This window comes from Cetorhinus maximus, chromosome 7, assembly GCF_964194155.1.
Source record: "Cetorhinus maximus chromosome 7, sCetMax3.hap1.1, whole genome shotgun sequence".
In the NCBI taxonomy this organism is placed as follows: domain Eukaryota; kingdom Metazoa; phylum Chordata; class Chondrichthyes; order Lamniformes; family Cetorhinidae; genus Cetorhinus; species Cetorhinus maximus.
The window spans coordinates 83,702,428-83,724,901 of NC_135885.1; the positions used below are offsets into that span (position 1 = coordinate 83,702,428).

Sequence of the window (22,474 nt, forward strand, 5' to 3'; positions counted from 1 at the left end):
ATCATGGGCGGTGATCGGCTCCACGCCCACCCATGCCCGCTCCTGATCAGCCCACCCAACATGCAGAAAATTCTCTCCATAGAGTTGTTACCTCTTTGGTTTATGACTGGGCTGCCCAGTTTTTGAGTAGGTTACCTGGAAATTCCATGAAATTTTGTCAACTGCAGGTTTCTTTGGTTAACATCTAGGTTCATGATAGGATTGGCACATTTTCCCAATACATAAGCGCCAATCATTCTGTAACTCATCTCTGTACTAGTGTTGACAAAAATTGAAATTCCTGTTCTTCCAATTTGGTGTGCCACCTGTCATGATGATAGCTGATTGTGGTAGTGGGCTCCAGTATTAGATACTATACGGTACTTTCTACTAGATATGGGGTCACATCTCCTGCAGTTTGATGGTCACATAGCACATGTTGGAGCCTGTCTTAATTGAATTCAGTTACTGCAGATATGTGATCATGTTAGGAAAATGTGTTATCAGTAAAGTTAGCTCAGCTACAATGTCAATGGCCTGTGTGCCTCATTGAAGCAAAACTCAAGACAGCAACATTATCTGTGGGTCTAACAGCATCCGTGGGGAGAAAAAGAGAGTTAACGTTTCGAGTCCGTATGACTCTTCCTCAGACTGAAGAAGAGTCATACGGACTCGAAACGTTAACTGTGTTTTTTCTCTCCACGGATGCTGTTAGGCCTGCTGAGCTTTTCCAGCACTTTCTGTTTTCGTTTCAGATTTCCAGCGTCCGCAGTATTTTGCTTTCAGCAACATTATCTGGCCTGAAACATTGGCCCCCCTTGAGGAGGTGAGAAACTTTAGTACTAACTGATAAAAGACATGCACAAGGCATAAAAGGAAAGCCTTAAAACTATTTTCTGATCCTTCTAGTATTTTGTGTTTATCTCCAAACATCATTTGAACAGATTTTAGAACTGAAAATTTATAATTATCTATTTATAATTGCCAGTAAAGTGAAATGCTGCAGCAGCCAATTAGAATAAATTGTTGGATGATGCCTCCACTGTGAACACAAATGAAAGAATGTGCATCCACCCAGCTATCAGAAACATCCAACATGTTCAGACACGTGTTAGTGAAGGGAGCTTTGGTAGCAAATAAAGGGATATGTAATTTCATGCCACACTCCAACATAATTACAAGGCAGCTTCCTGACTTAAAAAGTAACTTTTTTTTTTGCTTGTTATCATACTTACCTGCATTCATGAAAGAAACAAGTTTACATCAAATCACTGATCAGGGAACCTCAGTGTTTTGAAGAAGCTGGAAACATGCTTTTTCTTGAAGACATTTTTTTGAAGAACTTTTGATCCCCGCCCTTGTGCACCCATTAATCACTTAAAAGATGTAAGAATGTGTTTGGCAATCTAATCATCAGTTGGAGAGAGGATCAGTGTAAGTATGCGGTAATGCTTCCAGCTAGAGGCAGGTTGAACCAACATACCTCAGACAGACACAAGTCCAGACATACCTCTGAAAGAGCTGCCCTCAGTTGACTCATGATCAGTTACAGAAGCTACGAGTTTATTGTCTGTTTCGAATATCGTGGATTGTGCGGCAGATTAATTTACTAAACCTTTATCAGCAAAATCTCTTTACCAGGTAAGAAAACTAAAATGGGGTTTGTTCTGAGATGTATCAAACAATTCTTCGATGTTCAATGTTGGTTGAGTTTTTTTGTTGTTCTATGATTCACAGAGCTTGTGAATGGTGCCTGCTGATTGTATAATTGTGACTATTGTATTTACTTGTGACTATTAGGGGGTTTTAAGTCCTGGGTCAGACATTCCAGACAACAAGCATATCCCTTAATAAGATTGGAGTTTTAAAATTATTTCCATCAGGACATGGTATTACTTGATAAACTGTTCTTGGAATCAGGTGTTAAGGGCAAATGTAGTATGCTACTGCTTAATGCTGTGCTGCATTATAAGTTGTGTTTATTTTTGTAACTTGGCTGCCTCCAGAAATGATAAGACCATAAGACATAGGAGCCAAAGTAGGCCATTCGGCCCTTCGAGTTTGCTCTGCCATTCAATGAGATCACGGCTGATTTGATAATCCTCAACTCCACTTACCTGCCTTTTCCCCATAGCCCTTGATTCCCTTACTGATTAAAAATCTGTCTATCTCAGCCTTGAATATACTTAACGACCTAGCCTCCACAGCCCTCTGCGGTAAGGAATTCCACAGATTCACCACCCTTGGAGAGAAGAAATTCCTCCTCATCTCTGTCTTAAATGGGTGACCCCTTACTCTGAGATTGTGCCCTCTGGTCCTAGACTCTCCCACAAGGGGAAACAACCTCAGCATCTACCCTGTCAAACCCCCTAAGAATCTTATATAAAATGAATGTAAACAATATATAACAAAGTCTGTAGGTTATTAATGCTGTGCATACATGTTTTGATATTTTTTAGGAATAATTTAACAGAATAGGTTTAGATCTCGTTTTGTGTAAGCCTGAATTCAGATTTCTCATAAGCTTTATAGAGTTATAATGATACATTTAATTGCTCAAAATATACCATTCTGAAAGCATTCTGTTCTATTTTGCTGTTGAGTATTATATTTAATGCTTTGCTGTTCTATAATTGCTGCCTCTATTCCGGCTCAGTCATTGTAAAAGTTTCATGTTGTCTCTTGTTGCATTTTGATTTTTTATTCTAATATAACTATAAACCATGGGCCCCATGTAGGCTTGTTCATTACTGATATGCTGACGATCCTTTTTCGTAAATTTGCCTGTGCCAATTTGATTTTTAAATTAAAATTTCACTTAGGCTCTACTGGTAACTGTGGCCTATTGGACAGCTAATCACATCACAAGCATTTAATTAACTGTTTGCTAATAGCACTTAAGTATAATTTGCTCAGTGTGAAAGTTGGGTTTACTAAATTTATACCTTGTTTATCTTTTCAAAACCACTTGATAAGATTCAGCTAGGGAAGGAATAAAAAAAGACAACCAGTATTCATCTGGTCTATCTAGTGTCCTTGCAGAAAGTTGCATTTTCATAAACATTGGATAAGAGCAGGATCAAAATCTCCTGTGATGTTCTCAAAGTCAAACAGCCTTTCAAAACTCATGGGGCTGTTAATGCTTTCTTGAGCGGTCAGGGAGGCAGAGGGGATAGTGTGATTAAGTTCCAGCCAACCAATCAGCGGCCAACCAAGAAGGAAAAAAACAGTAAAAACTGGGAAATAAGAATACTGGTCCGAACTGGTCTTGTATACCTTAAAATGGAACATCAGTAAAAACTGGGAAATAAGAATACTGGTCTGAACTGGTCTTGTATACCTTAAAATGGAACATCAGTAAAAACTGGGAAATAAGAATACTGGTCCGAACTGGTCTTGTATACCTTAAAATGGAACACCAGTAAAAACTGGGAAATAAGAATACTGGTCTGAACTGGTCTTGTATACCTTAAAATGGAACATCAGTAAAAACTGGGAAATAAGAATACTGGTCCAAACTGTTTTTTTTCCTTCTGGGAAGTCTGGTCTGCAGGGATGGTGTCAAATCATGGGCCTAAGTAGTGGGGTCAGGCCGTGAACTGGACGTAGGTTCCAGCATTTGATTTAAAGGGCCACTGACACTGGGGAAGCATGTTCAGGGCCTGAAAAGTTTAATTGGCAGACTGTCATCATTAAGTCAAAGCAGCACTGATAACACAGAATTAAGGAGCAGAAGACCTATAGGGCAGAACATCTGTCATCATTCTGATGACTCTTGTGCCAGCTGTGTCTCGTGCCAGGCCCGGATAACAAAGGAGGAAATATCATCTGCTCATTCAGGGCACCCCCACACCAGATCAGAGTGACCAACCCCCATGGCAGTGGCTGCCAAGAGCAATGGAGGAGGCTTACGGCCTGACAGTTCGATGATGACTCCCTGCCTGTCCTCCTCCAGGCTGTGACTGAATGCCGAAATGTTCTCATTCTGCAGGATGGGAAGAAGAGATCTCCCTGCCAGACGAAGCAAGACTGGGTGGAGGTGGAAGAGTAGGCCAGCAGCCGTGGGGTTGTCTAGAGAACCTGGCTGCAGTGCCGCAAGAAGCTGAACAATCTTCTCCATTCTGCAAACCTTGTTCCCCATGTGGGCTCACAACTGTGGGAGGGTGTGTGGGGGATATGCATCGAAAATGGGGAATGGGTTCACGATTGGGCAGTGACCAGAATGTGCAACCAAGGAGCTTTGTAGTGGCAGAGGGAGGAATGCATGTGTCTCATCTGAAGGATGAGAGGGTATCACCTTGTGTCATGGTTTACATGGCAAGAGTGTGTTTCCGAAATGCGACAATCTCTTACTCAACCTCATATGAACAGCAGAGGGTGGATAATCTTTATCGCTTCTCCAACAGGTTGGTCATCGGCCCCAGCAGTCACCCATCCCCAAGGGACCAGCGTTGAACTCTGAGGAAGGGGAGGGACCCTCCCCATCTCCCCATCCTTGCTCCAAAACTAGCACCATCTGGCACCTTGGTGAGTTTGTGTGCGTTGGCAAAATAGGAACCACGAACTGGTCTGAGAACATCACAATCTCCAGATCTGCTGTTGGAGGCTGTGGTGGTCTGGCCATCTGACACTCAGAGGCATGGTGGAGGCCAGCTTGAGACTGAACACCAAGCAGATGATGAGCCTCTGGAGTTGACCCCGTAAGATGACAGATGCTGGACGTCCAACAAGACATGTGTGAAGATCTGGTAGAAATTCCAAAGGGTAGGCATGCCCTGGCAAGGACAGTGGAGGAGTCCGTCCAGGCCATGAGCGCTGTGATCTCTCTTCTCTGAACATATGGCTGCCTTCATTGAGAGATTGACGACTTTCATGGAGAGCCAGAGCCAGCAGTTCAATCCAGGGATTCTGGGTACATGTTCTGACCTGAATTCCAACGCCTTGTCATTAAGCAGTGCCAAGGCAAGATGGGGATGGGCCACCTGGAGTCTGCACCAGGTCCTGAACACTCTCAGGAAAGCATGTAGGGCAAGTTGGAACTTAGGATGGTGGAGAACAGCAGCTGCCTGCATTTTGGGCCTCCTCTCTGGGTGATGGTGAAAACATCTCCTCCATCCCTATGCCAGTGACACCAGCATATCAAGATGCCATGGCAACGAGGAGGCTCCTGACATTGTGCAGGGGGTCCTCACCATTTTGGGGCTCAGGTGGCCAGAAGGCACCTCCCCCCGGCCCCAAGGTCATTCTGGACAAAGGGAAATGAAGGTCGCCAAGCTACCTCCAGTGCAGCTCACCGTGAAGAGGGGACACCAGAGTGTAGCACATGTAAAAGAATTAAGACATCACAATAGACACACATGGAACATCACAGGTGTTCATTTATTTTGTCTTGCTGTGCGAGAGGTTGTGTTGATGATCTTTGTTGAATGATTGTGACCAAGAATGAACGTGTTGTTGTTGTGAGGATCTTGTGGATGCATGTTGGTTTAAAGGGCTTTTAGCTCAAGACTGCATGATTGTGTATGCGCCAGCAGCCATCCTCCCTGTTGTCATCACCAATAAAATATGAGATCCTAGCTCTGGTGGTAATGGCTTGGAGTGGTCAAACAGGGTCACAGATTGGAAGACTGTGCGGCAAAGATCTTGTTACTTAAAGTTCGCCACATTAAGAGAGGCCTCTGTGTTTCTTTGGCACCCACTCCCTGCTGGCCCCTAGGTGCAGCAGCTGACTGGTCTGACTCTTCTTGCTTGTTTTCAGAATTCATTTCAGATTCATCATCTAAGGATGCAGGCTGGTCAGCTTGATCTTCCTCTGCCAGGGCCTCCCATCTCTGGAGCACCAGGTTGTGAAGTGTGCAGCATATCACAACAAGAAGGTGCCTCAATACCATCTTCTCAAGGGCAATTAGAGATGGGCAATAAATTCTGGCCTAGCCAGCGACACCCACATTCTATGAAAGAATGAATTAAGAAAAAAAAATCAGGGAGGCGAAGCCCATGCATATTGTAGTGTGCCACCAGCTCGGTCCAGGCATCAGCATCTCATTTTGATGGCCTTGGTGGGCGCATGGCTTTCATTATAACAATGTCAACCATCTATTCTTGGATTCCTTACTAGGGTCCTGAGCCATCCCTTCAGCAGACAGCTTTCACACCAAGTACCTATCCCTCCAATTGTGCTGGAGAGAAAAGCTGTGGCACCGGGATTGCCTGAGGATGTAGGCCTTGTGACAACTCCCATGCACGGACCTGCATGATCCTCTGGCAATGGTCACACATAAATTGTACATTCTGGGGGTGAAACCCTTTGCGGTTCATGAATGCCTTTGTCTGGCCAGCAGGAGCCTTAATAGCCGCATGTGTGCAGTCTATCACTCCCTGAACCTTGAGGAATCCTGCTATGCAGTCAAACCCCACTGGCTCTCTCAGCCTGACTGACTACATCCATAGTGCAGGTGATGGAGTCGTCCACTCTTCTAAAAAGTGCATCTGTCACCACCCTGGTGCAATGATGTGCCACAGCCTGAGAAACACCGCAAATACCCCCAGCTGATGCCTGGGAGGAGCCCAAAGCATAAAAGTTGAAGGCTCCAGTTACCTCCAGACCTATAGGCATCAGATGTCCATGTACACAATTTGAAATAACCCCCGCAGCCAGCATCACACAAAGGGACGTCACTGTCTCCTGGGAGTGACACAGTACTTGAAGACATTGGTGCTCTGATAGCTGGAGGTAGTTCATCCTCTGTCTAAGCTCTTCACACAGGGTAAGATATTCTCCTTGGAAGGACTTGCTAACATTGGTCTCTGTGGCTTTCTGCCTCTTGAGCAGCACCAGGTCACCTTATGTGCTTGGTCAATGGGACACAGTTGTCCCTGGCCAGCTGCCCTCCTCTCCCTCCTGTTCCCCTCCTTACTGGAGGAACATTCTCCAGAGTGCACAATTCCCTTGGGGACAGAAACCTCTGAAATCCCAGTTGGAGCCTTTTCTTTCAATGATCCTCCATGGCTCCAGACCCCCTGACCTCTCACTCCCCTCTATTGGCTCCTTTTAAACTGTTGGACCTCACAAAGATGTTCCAAGGCCCACAGGTTAATACCCTTGCCTCTAGCAGCAGACTCAGCTGCAACATTCACCCTCTCTGAATTGCTCCATTTCCAGGTCTTTTCTACCACCCTTGTCCCACCCAGGAATAGCTGCCAGAATCATTTCCCCCACTGGGCCCATTTGTGCCATGTAAAATGGAATGAGTAGTGCAAAATGTCAGTCAATTGCATGCTTAATTATTTCAATCAGAGATTAATTGCTTGTATTGTGAAAGTGGGCAAGCACCCGACTTTGGGCCTTGCTTGCCTTCTGTAATATCAGAGACTGGCATCATGGTGCCCACTTTTATGGAAACGCGGGAGGGACATCCGCCCTAATTGCCTGCATAAAATCCAGTCCATGCTCATGACACATGGGGCAGAATTTTGCCCTCGGATGGCGTGCAGGCCCCACTGGCTCGGCGGTGGGCAAACAGCCGACCCCCGCCACCGAAACGGGGCCCGCCGCCATTTTGAGTGGGCGGGCCAATTAAGGCCCGCCCAGCGGCCTGCCCGACAGGAAGCGCTATGCACTTCCTGTGAGGGGGAGGAGGGAATCCCCAACTGTCAAAGTGTGCTCTTTCACGCATGTGCACGAAAGAGTGCACTGCTCCCTGAGACTAAGTGCTGTCTCAGGTAGATTGGTGAAAGTTTCATAAACATCAAAAATAGAAAAATAAAAAAATTATTAACATGTCCCCTTCATGTGATAATGTCATATGAGATGGGACATGTTAATAAAAAGGACATAAACTTTATTAGACTTTTTAAAAAAGGAGATGAAACCTCATCCCGTCAGTGGATGAGGTTTCATGCTTTATCAGAATCCCACTGGGGCTCCTGGCCTGCCCGCCAGCCTTAAGGTTGGACGGACAGGTCTTTAATTATCTTAATTCCCCTGTCAATGGCCTCAATTGGCCATTGACAGGACGGCGGGTGGACAGCTGATTTCGCTGTCCGCCCGCCTTCCTAAAAATTTAAAGGGACCGGGATGAGGTCGGGGGTTCCTCCCAACATCATTTTCCCGTCAGCGAGCGGGCCCCGCCTCAAATCACCGACGGGAAAATTCAGGCCATGAATTCTTCATGATGAAAGAGCAGAGTATTGCCCAAATCCATGCTGGAAGAAATATTAATCCCCATTTTCCCAATTCTGTGCAGCAACATTACCTGAATTGAAACCACATCGCATGATGAGCACCACTTTCAGAAAAGGAAGAATTAATAGATGAAAAGTGAATTAAAGAACAGTGGCAGCAGCAAAATTAAAACCCTGATTTCATACCCCTGTTGCAAAGACCTTACTTAAAATATAATAGAGTTCAAGAAGCCCATCGTAAAACTATTTCAAAAAGCTTAGCTTTCTCACAAGGTATTTTACCTGCAGAGCCAGCAAAGTAAATCAAGGAAATTTGATTAGTGAGAATGGGCTACAAATGTCAGATGAAATTCAGTATCAGTACATCTGAGGTAATATATATTTGGCCACAAAAAACAGCAGCATAATACAATGATTGGAAATACCGTATGCTCAATATCTTGGAAGAGAAGAGAGACTTGGGGTTATGGGTTTACATGATATTTAAAACTTGATAAAAGAAACAAACAAAATTTTAATTTTTAATCACAAAGTATAAAATATAACAGTCAAAAGGCAATATTGAGCTGCATAAAACCTTAAAACTTCAAAGTTCTCTGCACACTATTAGACTACAGGAAGGATATTGAGGACTAAAAAATTTGTTTCCTCCCGTTTTTGGGCGCGAGGTTTGTGATTTATGATCTGCCTATACCCGGCTCCATTGAAACAGGAAGCACGCGTACTCCTCATTTGAGTGATTGCAGCACTCAGCCGAGCACAGCTCGCATTGCTGGCTTGCTGAATGCCAAACAGAAGACGGCAGCAGCATATGCAGCTCACACATGTTTCAGCTAGCCTGAACCTCCTGAAGGGAACTGCACTCAAAACAAGGAAGCTGCTGCTGGCTGCCTGAACTGCAGTTGGTGGAAAGTAGGTGCTGAACAAATGGAGCACCAGGGAAGTGAGAGGGCCCAAGGTTCATGGATGTGGTGCTGGAGACTGTAGCCAGGGCGCAATAGGAAGAAACAACCGCCCAGACCAGTACTCTTATTTCCCAGTTTTTACTGGTGTTCCATTTTAAGGTATATAAGACCAGTCTGGGCCAGGATCCTTATTTCCCAGTTTTTACTGTATTTTCGTTCTCCATGTTTCCACAGGGCCAGGAAGCCCTCAAGGAACACCCTCCAAAGAGAATGGAAGCAGGTGGCAGGGGAGGTCAGTTCCTGGGACTGGATTTTATGGGGTGCTGTGGTCCCTGCGCCACCCCCCCCTCCCCCCTTGACTAAAACGTCAGGCAGGAGCCTGCCCACAACACTGACAGTTGTCCTTTAGCATTGTAATGCTGAGAACAGCACAAATTGTTTTAAGGTGAGGCTTCTGCCCCTTTACTGTAGGAAGTCACGCCTTAGCGAGCTCCTGGCCAATCAGATGGCTGGCAGCTCTATAGTCCCAGCAGCACCACCTGGAGCAGTGGCCACTATTGGGACTAAAGACGGTCCCCAATTCTGAGGAACCCAGGTAAATCCAGGGTTGGGGGTCGCGGTGAGGGGGTAGGGGTAAGGGAGCAGGGGCTTTATTCAAGAGGCTGGGGGTAGCATTAAAGGGGAAGATGATCTTGGAAGCAGAGGTGCCTATGATTGGCCCAGAGGGCCCACAATGGAGGATTCTCCCCCTCCTTGCCTGACACCAGCCCGCGCAGCCAAAGCTGCTGAGCTTCCTTCATGGCTTGGGCCTTCCCCCGTTGTGGCTAAATGGAGGTGGATGAGGCCGTTAAGTGGCTATCTTAGGGCCTCAATAGACTGACGGGAGTTTCCCGCCCTTTCACTTGGTTGGGCGGCTTTCTTATGGGTGGAGCTGCAGCCCAAGGGCCTACCCAATCTACGGAATCATGTGAAGCCTCGGAGTTGCCGCAAATTATAGCCCGATTCAGCGCTCAGAGTTGAGGCTGCATCGTGCACCGAACTGCCTGTTCAATAACGGGGTTCCATGATGGATTAAAAGGCTCTAAGAATGGATTCAAAGTCTGTGGTGGGCTCCTGCGCACCCTGCCTTAAGAGAACATTGTCTGCTACTGGATCAGCTAAAGAAAGGAGCTAACTTGAAGCTTTGGCTCCTTTTCATGAAGACCTGGTGCTGCTCGGTACCAGAGAAAAGGGTGTTTCCATAATTCCCACCGCCAGCCTCTCTGCACTGTCGAGGCAGTCAAACAGGCAAGGCAAGATCAGGGCCTGCTCACCAGGTACAGTCATCGTTACCTCTCTCTCCAGTGTGCCGCCAACATTTTTTGAGCTGCTTTCAAAGGTTTCTTCATTCTGGTTCCTTCGAAAATACAGATGTGTTTTTTTTACATTGATGACTCCACGGCTGCCACCATGTTCTGAGATGGGTACTTTTGTCTTGGACTCTAGGTGTGGTACTTGGTTCTAAGACTGTAGACATATTCTGGTATCTGCTTAACACTTGTTTATTAGCACTACATTTAAACAGGTTACAAAGTAGGTATATTGCTCCTAGGCATGATTCCAAACTCTCTCTTGAGAGTCTAACACATGACTGAGTGTTGTCAGTGATACATCATCTACGTCATACATTAGCATACCCCATCTGTTAATCCTTTATACTACACTGGGAACAGCCTTCATCACTTGCCATCAAGTCAGGATTAGTGTCCAAGCTTGTTGACAATGGAGGAGTGAGGGATGTGCTGGACTATGGGGTTACAAACTGTGGTGGCATACAGTTCTGATGCTGCTGCTGATTGCCCATTGCACCCCATGGATGCCCAGTTTTTAGCTGTCCTTGGTCTGTCCCACTAAGAGTGGTAGTGCCAGATTACATATTACACATGGTGGATGTCCTCATTGTGAAAATGAGACTTTGTCTTCATAAGGATGGCTTGGTGATCACTCCTACCAGTGCTTTCATAGATGAATATATTTGGAAAGGTTAAGTTTATGAGAGCTTTGGCATGCAGAGGGATTTGGGTGTCCTTGTGTATGAATCACAAAATGTTAGTATGCAGGTGCAGCAAGTAATTAGGAAAGCTAATAGAATGTTATCGTTTATTGTGAGGGGAATTGAACAAAAAAGTAGGGAGGTTATGCTTCAGTTTTACAGGGCATTGGCGAGACCACATCTGTGTACAATATTGGTCTCCTTATTAAAGGGAGGATGTAAATGTGTTGGAAGCAGTTCAGAGACAGTTTACTAGATTGATACCTGGAATGGGCGGGTTGTCTTATGATGAAAGGCTGGACAGGCTTGGCTTGTACTGCTGGAGTTTAGAAGAGTAAGAGGCAACTTGACAGGGTGGATGTGGAGAGAATGTTTCTTCTTGTGGGAGAACCTAGACCTCGGGGTCACTGCTTAAAAATAAGGGGTTACCCATTTAGGACAGAGATGAGGAAACATTTTTTCTCTCAGAGGGTTGTGAGACTTTAGAATTCTGTTCCTCAAAAGGTGGTTGAGGCAGAGTCTTTGAATATATTTAAGGCAGAAGTAGATAGATTCTTGATAAGCAAGGGGGTGAAAGGTTTACGGGGGTAGGCAGGAATGTGAAATTGAGGTTAAAATTAGATCAACCATGATTTTATTAAATGGCAGTGCAGGCTCGAGGGGCTGAGTGGCCTATTCCTGCTCCTAATTCACATGTAGGATGAGGTCAAACAGGTTATTCCATCACCACCTGAATGAATACTCAGTCTCACAACTGGCCAGCTCAGTCAGTGGTGACACTGCTAAGTCTGTCAGTGGTTATTAATGAGGACCAGTGTGCATTCTCTTTCTCCTTGCTTCACTCAGTGCTTCCTGAAGGTGATGTTTGACATGGTAAACTATAGAAGAGTATAGAAATAGCCAGTTGTGGGTTGGTAAGCAGTAACTGGGAGATTTCCATGGCTTTGTTTGAACTGAAACTCGAACATCTCAGAGTCTGGAATCAATGTTGAGAACTCCCAGGGTTATGTCCACCCAACTGTATGCAGATCAGCCCTACCTGGCATGGACAGTACATACAGAGGGATGGTGAAGGAGGAATCTGGGACATTGGCTGATAGTTAGGATTATGTGTATATGACTACGTCAAGCTGTTGCTTGACCAGTCAGTGGTTCAGGTTCCAACCTAGGGAACAATTTCCTGGATATTGTTGAGGAAGACTGACTGGCATTGCCCACACCTTATCTTGATCTTTTACCTGGGTAATCTTTCTTATATTTCTGTTATTATTCTGCTCTGTAGCAGTTGTGTGGGTTGCTTGGCGACATCAGAAATGTTAAAAAAAATTGGGACTGCTGTTACGTGTAATGCAGATTGGTTAGGAGTGGCACATTGCCTACCTTGCAGAACATTAGTGAACTACTTGAGCTTTTACAACAATCTGGTAACCTCCATGGTTATTTTTCAGATGATTACCAAACTTATTGAATACAATTTTATCTGTTGTGGAATTTGATCTTGCCACCGCCTGAGTTGATGATCCAGTATTATAATCATATGTCTGATCAACTGCTGCCTAATTCTGATCTAACAATGATTCTAAAAATGTTCTGAAGTGAGTGGGACTATCATTGGGATTTCCAAGATTACTTGTCCACAGTAAGCATGCCTAGGCCAGAAGTTCTGTCCTGATAAGAGGGTGAGAAGGGAAGTAGGTGGGCACATAATTTGGTAGCTGTCTGAAGATGGCTGTCTGGTCAGCACTCCAAGATGCCTTTGAGGACCCCCCTCATCTACCTGTCTGGAGCTGCTGTTACATGCTGCTCTATGGTGGAGTTCCCCTCCACAGTGGTGGCCCGGCCATTTTTAAATTTGAAATTTGTTAAAGTTGCTGATAGGGAACCTCAAGATGGAGCCGCGTGCTCTCTCCCTTGCCTGCAATGGCAGATTGCAGCTCCTTCCATGCTGGATGGCCTCCCAATGACCCTTCAGCTTTGAGACCCCATCTGCTGTCCTTAATTGGACATTAATTGGCCAGTAATAGGGCTATTCAGGCAAAATTACTGCTGGGTGCCTGCTCCTGACACACTGTGGGGTAGAGACCCTGATTTGAGACCGATGTCCCAACCTGAAATGCAAGGTCCTGCCCCCAATCATGAATTAGGCAATTTAGGTTATTTTCTAAAGTAATAACATTAAGTAAAAAAATTGTGTCATAGATCATCAAATGGAAAACTACTGTATGAAGTCTTTTTTTTCAGGACATTACATTAATTATAGTTATATTAAATTAAATGAAAGCATCATTGTTTCTTAAGTATAATGAATTGCATTGAAAACATGTGACTATATTATTATGGAAAGCTGATCTGAGCTACCTCACATTTGCATCTGGTGCTGATTAAAATGTTTTCCAGATTTGGGTAGTATTGGAATGGCTCTTTAGCCAGTCTGAAATTGTAGCACTTGCTGTTTCCAACAGAATGCCTCATGTTCCAAGTGGCTACTGTACCAGAGCAGTCTGGCAATAAAGCAAAACTGACCTGATGATCTCCATTCTCGCAATCAAATTGCCATTTCTACAAAAATAGACTTTTCTTATTTCTGCAAATGTATGATTTGTGTTAACAATGTTGAAAGTCATGATATTACTTTTTTGGGTTTTTACACAGGCTGTTATTTTGGAATTCATAAAATATCCTGAATGACTGAAGCCATACGAGTTGAACAAATTCAGCAAAATGCCTTCATAAGCAAATAAGAAAATGGACAATTCTTATATATGAAAGCAAATTAGAAGTATGACAAATGAACTGACAAAAGAATATAAAAAACATTCAGTTGCATTAAATTAATGTCAGTTTGGCGTTATTATTGTGTTTCAGGCTGGCTTTTACACTTCAATAAAAGGCATGGAGCAATGTGAAAACTGGGCCAGTGCAGCTTTGACCAACTGGTTAACGCATGTTGGAATCCATCATATTGCTGATATTCTGAGAAGTGAAGGTAAATATATGTTTAATTTCATATTCGGTTTTTTTAAAAATCTATGTAATTTGTAAGCTGACAGTTATTTTAGTGCAACATTATTTCAGTGAGAGCTAAAATGAAGGCATATGCAAATATTAATATTTTAATTTTAAATATATATTCGATATGTATCATTGACACTTCAGATATTCGTAATTTCTTTTAAAGCAGTATTGCAATTAGGATAAAGTTTTTTGGTTATACATTTTTATACATTCATGGATAAATTAGTAAACCCTATTTATTTTAACATGTTTTCACACTCCAAAATGTACAATTCATCACACATGATCATCTCACAACTGGAAAGATTTTCCTAATCCCTGTGCTGCCACAAAGTTATCATATTTGGAGCTCCTCTATCGAAAGTGCACCATCTAGTAATGCAGACCTGAAGGTTTCCAGGTTCAAACCACAATCTGCTCAATTAATTCAGTACTGTCTAGGTAGTAGCCAAAGCATAACAAGTGGCTGTTCCAGACTTTGCCCCCTACCTATCCTCAAAGGTCAACAATAAAACATTTATCACATAACATTGCAGGGCTGCTGCTGTAAGAGCATAGTCCACCAAGATTTCAAAAAGGTTTGGAATTTTACTGCCTCAAACAAATACCTCCAAGCTAATTATCACCCAGCTGATATGAGCCTATAGTGCCTTCCTTAAGGGATCTTTTACCTATTCTATACATACCTTAAGTACTCATCCAGTCATTTCAACTTGAGAGGCGGAAGGCTGCTATGACCAAGTTGAGAGCGCCCAAGATGCTTGAGGTTAACAACTTCTTAGAGTCTAGGCCTAAGTAGACAATAAGGACCTCTTCCCGCATCTGGCATCTGCCAGTGGCAGTGGGGGGCCTGCTGTCACATGGGAGTTCCGGTTGTGGGGTGGGGGGGCTCATATTTGGCCATTCTATGGCCCACGGAGGGGACCCGGTGCAATGGTGACTGCAAAGAAACTGCCTACCCTTAGTGACCCCAGGCCCCCTTTACCAGAGCATGTCCACACCACTTACCTTACTCTGAGGGTTCATGGGCATCGATACGAAGGTCTGATACCAGGGCAGGCATTGGTTAAGGGGGTGGCAATGTTACTGTAATACTGGAAGAGGATAACGGATTCCACTTCCATCACTAACCCTGTTTTATGGTTACAGCTCAGTACTTGCACTGACCTGCAGATAAGCAAACAGTCATCCTCCACATGGCTGATGCTCCCTAACTATTTCGTCTCCCAATATGTCCTAGGGAGATAGTGGAGTCCAGCACCTGCATGGCTAATACATTGAGCAATTGCTGGTACATGGCAAACATTTTTCCTTTGATGGCTGGGCCACTAAATTCCTTCAAATGAGTCAGGACCCAAGTTTGTCTTCCAGCAAACTACTTCCTGAACTGACCTTTTTACTATTTGCTCCTGCACTGAGTATATTAATCTGTGCAGACCCTTCTAACTACATAACTGTTTGGGTTTGAAATGCAATCAGTTCTACATGTCCTCTCTGGCTTGCTGTAGTCATGTGACTTTGCCATGAGGCAGTCTCTCTAGAGGCTGCCATCTTGAGATCAGTTCAATAAAGACCTACAAAGAGAAAGCACTGAGAAGCTGTCTTTAAACACAAACCAATAACCTAGGCGCTAATCTTTGCGCCTGTGTTTCAGAAGGTATGAATGTGTAATAGTGGATCTTCGGAGGATGCTCCTTCCTCTCCAACTGCCTTGCCTCTACTGCCTTGGTATGGTTAAGCCCTTTCTGACACTCCAAGTAGATTCTAAAACTGATTCTGCTGATGCCGACTGGCTCAGCCACCTCTCTCCATGCCTGCTGACTTAATTGAATGGGAACATGCCTGACGCCTGAAGGAAACAAGAATACTTTCCTACCCTTGACTCCTTTAATAAATATCAGAAATTAGGGTCACCTCTCAGGTGGATGTTAAAGATTCTATGGCCGTATTTTAAAGAGAAGCAGGGAAGTTACCCCCAGTACCATGCCCAAATAACAATCACAAAATACAGATTATCTGGTTATTATCATATTGCTGTTTGTGGAAGTTTGCTGTATGCAAATTGGCTGTTGCAATTCATACACTACAACAGTGACAGCACTTAAAAGGTATTGTATTGGTAGTAAAGTGGTTGGGATGCTCTGTATTTATTGAAGGTACTTCTTAAATGCAAGTCTTTCCATTTTTTCTTTTATATTTTTATCTCGTTATAAATATTTTTGTTGGTCTAATTCTCTTAAATTTTGACAGATGAAGTAGGCAATACTGGTGAGCAGGTAGTGCCTGTGGAATTATATCCAGCACAGGTTAATGCTTTCAGGACAGTGAGGAGTGAATTGCATAGAAAGAAAGATTATCTGGTTCAGGTGATTTACTGTGAGGATTGCACATTTTCAGCTTATTGCATGACATTGCAGCAGCTCTGTCTGGTATCCCTTTCTTACCAACTGCCAACAGCAAAATGTTCTGTTCCGTTTGTGTGGAGTCATGGAGTTCAATATTCACACGAACTTCCTTGCCCACTCATGAAGGAAGAAGTACTTGGGGCCAAACGGAGATAAGAATTTAAAACTCTAACTTTGCATAGACTTTCAAGATAGCAGTAAATATGACATGGGCATAATTACTTCCTATGCAAATGTTAAAAAACTCATCTTAAAAGCACTCAAAAACTTTTAAAACTATTTGATATTTATTTTAAATAGATAAACCCTTCACCTGTTATAAAAGTAGAATCCAAAAGAGAATGGTGGAATATCCAATATTCAATATCTCACAAGAAAAAATACTTGCAATACCCAATTACTCTAGGCTTTCACATAATTCAGGTTTGCTGAGCTTACATCTTCCAGACTCTGCTCCCAATATTCACATTTGTATTCCTCTCTTCATTAAAACTCATGTTGTCTACCTCAACCAGTTTCATTGTTACCATCCAGCTCATCCAAATTCACGCCATCCAGTTCACCTCATGCTAGCAATGAACTCACTCAAACTCATAACCATCACCTAATTCGCCCAAAGTCAGGTCACCATCACTCAGGTCAACATCACTCAGTTGATTCACAGAAGTCACCATCGCCCAAGCTACATAAATAACTGCACAGCTTGGAAACTCATACACATTACAATTCTACCACAGTTGCTCACTATTCTTCATTTGTTCATTTCTCTTCTTTACTCCAGCTTTTTCCTTCAACCAAAAAACTGGGATGATTATCTGTGGCATAAGAAGATAAGAAATAGGGGCAGGAGTAGGCTATTTGGTCCCTCCAACCTGTTCCACCACTCAATAAGGTCATGGCTGATCTGACTGTGGTCTTAACTTCACTTTCATGGCTGCCTCCCATAATCCTGGACTCCCTTGTTGTTCAAAAATCCGTCTAACTCAGTCTTGAATATCTTCAATGACCCAGCCTCCACTCCTCTCCGTGGAAGAGAATTCTAAAGACTAACAACTCTTGGGGAGAATAAATTTTTCCTTATCTCAGTCTTAAATGGTTAGACCCCTTATTTTTAAACTGTGTCCCCTAGTTCTAGGGGACTCACATGGGGAAACATCCCTTCAGTGTCCACCCTATCAAGCCCTCTCAGAATCATATATGTTTCAATAAGATCACTTCACATTCTTCTAAACTCCAGTGAGCATAGGCCTAAGTGCTTAACTTTTCCTCATGAGGCAACCCTTCATCCAGTAATCAGCCTATTGAACACACTTCAAACTGCTTCCAATGCAAGTATATCCTTCCTCGAGTAAGGAGACTAAAACCGCACACAATACTGTAGGTGTGGTCTCACCAATGCTTTGTACAGTTGTAGCAACCCCTACCTACTTTTATACTCCATTCCCCTTGCAATAAAGGCCAACATTCCATTTGCTTCCTAACTAATTGCTGTACCTGCATGCTAACCTTCTATAATTCATCTACGAGGACACCCAGATCCCTCTGTACTGCAGCATTCTGCAATCTCTCTCCAATTAAATAATATTCTGCTTTTCTATTCTTCCTGCAAAGTGGACAACCTCACATTTTCCCACACTATACTCCATTTGCCACATTTTTGGCTACTCGCTTAACCTATTTATATCACTTTGCAAACTCTTTGGGCGGAATTGTCCCAGATTTGCACAAAATGTGGTAGCGGGCGGGAATTAAGTTGTTTTACCCGTCGGCTGCAATGACGGGTTTTCACACCATATCATCCCATTCCCACCTCATTAATTATGCGGCCACAGGAAACATGCCATCTCTTTGGCGGGTGGCCTTTGATTTGCCTGCCCTGCTGTTACCTCGCCACTTCCTCATGCAGAGCACCATATTTAAACTGCAGCTACGCGCACACTTCTCAATGCTTGCAGCCCAGGAGGGCACTGATGAAGACATGGCCCGAAAAGCCAAGAAGAGTTCAGCCCCCCGATTCAGTGATGCATCCCTGGGATGCCTTCTGTATACCGTGGTCTGGTAGGTAGAGACCTGCTCGTGAGCCCGCCTAAAAGAGATGTGGTGCTGCCTGTGAAGCCTGCCGCTGATGACCGCGAGTGTTGCCCGAACCAAGGTAGGCAAATAAACCTCGAAGTCCCGAGGAACTGCAGCTCACCGGGTGCACATCCCTTATGTAGTGTTATGAAACACATCAGCGTGCAATCATGCCAATGTGCACAGTTGACCCAGCATGGGGGGATGATTCCAGCAAGCTGGGCTTATAATGAGATGCTGAAGTATTGAAATTAGATTCCCGACGTGTGGCGGTGGGAAATGCGGCGTGCCATTGACGGGTGGAACGGATGATTGCAAACTGGTTTCACGACGGTGTGAAACCGATTTTTGGCCATCTTGCCATACTGTAAACCCTCCCGCCCACCATGATGCCTGATGCCAATGTGGCTGGAAAATTCTGGCCTTCATGTTCTCCTCACAACTTGCTTTCCTACCTACTTTTGTATTGTAAGCAAATTTGGCTACAACACAGTCAGTCTCTTCATCCAAGTCATCAATATAGATCGTAAATACCCCTTTAGTTGAGGCCCCAGCACTCATCTCTGTGGCATTCCTCTAGTTATGTTTTGCCAACCTGAAAATGATCCATTTATTCCGACTCTCTTTCCTATTAATTAGCCAATCCTCTATCCATGCTAATATGTCACCTCCAACACCATGAGCTCTTTTCTTGTGCAGTAACCTTTTATGTGGCACCTTATCAAATGCAAATACATTACACCTACTAGTTCCCTTTTATCCACCTTGCTTGTTACATTCTCATAGAAGTCTAATAAGTTTCCTAAACATGATTTTTCTTTCACAAAACCATGTTGGCTCTGCCTGATTATATTCTGATTTTCTAAATGCCCTGCTGTTACTTCTTTAATAATGGATTCTAGCATTTTCCCAATGACAGATGTTAGGCTAACAGGCCTATAGTCATCCGTTTTCTGTCTCCCTCCTTCCTTGAATAGAAGTGTTACATTTGTGATTTTCCAACCTGCAGGGACCTTTCCAGAATCTAGGGAATGTTAAAAAATTACCACCTGTGCATCCACTATCTCTGCCACCACTTCTTTTAAGACCCCAGCATGCAGGCCATCAGGTCCAGGAAACTTGTTAGCTTTTAGTTCCATTAGTTTTCCCAGTACTTTTTCTTTAGTGATCGTGATTGTTTTAACTTCCTGCCTCCCTTTTGCCTATTGATTTTCCACTATTCTCGGGATGCTTTTTCTGTTTTCTACTGTGAAGACAGGTGCAAAATATTTGTTCAAAGCCTCTGCCATTTCCTTGTCTTCCATTACTAATTCACCACTCTCATCCTCTAAGGGATCAACGTTTACTTTAGCTACTCTTTTCCTTTTTATATACTTGTAGAAGCTTTTACTGTCTGTTTTTATATTTCTTACTAGTTATCCCTCATACTCTAATCTTTCCTCTTTTTTAGTCATCCTTTGCCGGTTTCTAAAAATTTCCCAATCCTCTGGCCTACCACTACAATCTTCATAGCATTGTAAGCCTTTTCTTTCAATTTGGTACCATCCTTAGCTTCCTTAGTTAGCCAAGGATGGTGCATCCTTCTCATAGAGTCTTTCTTGCTTGGGCTGAATGGCCTCTTTCTGCGCCATAACTTTTTTATTGCTCTAACTTTTCTATGGTTTCTCAATGGAATATATTTTTGTTGGGAATTATGAATTACCTCCTTAAATGTCTGCCACTGCTTCTCTACCATCTTCCCTTTTAGCCTATTTTCCTGTTAAACTTGAGCCAACTCTGTCTTCATGCCCTTGTAATTGCCTTTATTTAAGTTTAAGAGCCACATTTCTCACCCTCAAACTGAACTTAATATTCTAAGAAACTGTCCTGAATACACTCTATGAATTTATTCTCCAGGCTACCTTTGCCAATTTGATTCATCCAATCTACACGAAGATTAAAATCGTCCATGATTATTGCAAAATTATACTGTTCTTACAAGCCCACATTATTTCTTAATTTATACTTAGATTATACTGGGTTTATAAAATACTCCCACAAATGACTTCCTTCCTTTGCTCTTTCTTATCTCCAACCAAACTGATTCATATTCATCTTGCATTTTTCATATTGATTTTCTAAACCAAGGTTAGTTCTCACAACTGTACTGGTCTCATCCTTTATTAACAGAGCTATCCCACCTCCTTTTCCTTGCTGTCCTTCTGAAATGTCAAATTCCTTTGAATATTCAGGTTGCAGCCTTGGTCACCCTGTAATCACACCCAAGTAACTTCCCCCTCCCTGATGCATCGCAGTGTCCGAATCTTGGACTCCAGCTCACAAACTTTGAGCCAAAGTTCCTCAAGTTTCAGACACTTTGTGCAGATGTGGTTGCTGTGGATCACACAAATGTCCACCAGCTCTCGTGTGCTCCGGCTGCAACACATCACCTGCGTTGCCATTTTTATTGTGTTTTATTTCACTAATTAGGTTTCAAGTTTAGAAACCTAACTCAACAATTATTTGTAGTTATACTAAGTAGCTTAAATATAAATTTAATACAATATATATATCTCCCCCGTACTAGTTAAACCTACTGCCCAGTAAATTAATGTATCTAGACCTGCTCTGTTCTTATACTTGTTATGAAAACTACACTCACCTCATTGGAGAGCGGGAGATCGGGAACTCCTGAAAAACTACGGAGTTGCCACACATGCACAGACCGGGAGCAGACTGCACGTGCGCAGTTCTGCATTTTTATATTCTTTGGGCCCAGCGCACTTGTGCTTGAAGAAAAACAGTGTGAAAAGCCAGGTCATGTGACCAGGAGTGGAGCGCCATTGAAGCCATGTGTCCCAGGCAGGGGACAGAAAGAGGTCCCAATTGAGTTAAAAATAGAGAAATACTGTGGTTATCAGACCTTAAGTGAAGAGGGCTCAGGAGAAGCCCTGAAGTTTCAAGAAAGTAGCAGAAGATTGGTGACTCCATGCTGCCAGCCATTAGGACAAAGGTACCCCTTTGGAGCAGCAGTGTTCTGCTCGGCATGGCCAAAGCCCTGAAGTTGTACTTGTGAATTGGTGCTTTTGTGCACACTCGGGAATCCAGGGGAACAGAACCTCAGGAGACGAGATTGATACCCTGTGAGATGGGCTGTTGCTGATGCCATGCGAGTTAGTGACATTTGGAGAGAATTCCCAGGTTAAATCTTCGAAGACGAGCACTGGAATCCCTCATGAGAGAGATAGAGTTTTGGTGTAATTGGTTTGGTGGATTGTCAAGAAATCTGTGGACTCTGTCCTGGTTACATTTGCCATTTAGTGTGTAGTGTGGTGTGATCGACCACAGTTTGCCTGTTAATTCACAAGTACCTCATATTAACCCTGAATGTTAGAGTATATGATAGATATTGCAAATTGTTTTATCTTTTTGTATAGTAGAGTTTATTTTTGTTTGTTCAAAACCCAAGGAATCTTGTAGCTTTATTCTCTTAGCAAATGTCTTGAATCTCAAACTTTGTCTACTTTAAACAAAACATTATTGGTCCCTTACCGAACCTTACCAAAAACATAGGGGTCAGGTCAAGGGTCATAACAACTCTTATTCACATATTTCCTATTATAGATACCCAATTTAAATTTTTAATTCCTCAACTTAGAGTTTAGAGAGAGAAGTGGAAAACTACTCACCAACCGCTCACTTACCTACTTCTCTCTGACTTCACACCAAGAATTTTTGGCTCTGAACCTACCTGCTAGCTCTTTTCTGCTTCGTGCCGGTCTCACTCTGTTCTCGTCTCGCTGCTCCTGCCGCTTCCATAGCGCAAGGCAATTCTCAATTGTTCTCCTTTAACAATGCTTAATGTATCTCTAAAGAGGGCATCAGAGCTATATACTACCATC

At 43.4% G+C, this 22,474-nt stretch overlaps 1 protein-coding gene across 3 annotated transcripts in view; it reads left to right on the forward strand.

Moving 5' to 3' along the window:
• Window positions 1–1,471: 1,471 nt before the first annotated feature.
• amotl1 (angiomotin like 1) overlaps window positions 1,472–22,474 on the forward strand; it is a 148,013-nt gene continuing 127,010 nt past the window's right edge. For 2 of the 3 annotated variants that reach the window (XM_078545779.1, XM_078545780.1), the window contains exons 1-2: window positions 1,472–1,620; window positions 13,966–14,086. In XM_078545779.1, coding sequence (XP_078401905.1) covers window positions 13,993–14,086 — 94 coding nt within the window. In that variant the 5' untranslated portion in view covers window positions 1,472–1,620; window positions 13,966–13,992. Of the gene's footprint in view, window positions 1,621–13,965; window positions 14,087–15,793; window positions 15,844–22,474 lie in introns of those variants that run through there. The other variant, XM_078545781.1, reaches the window with a different exon arrangement.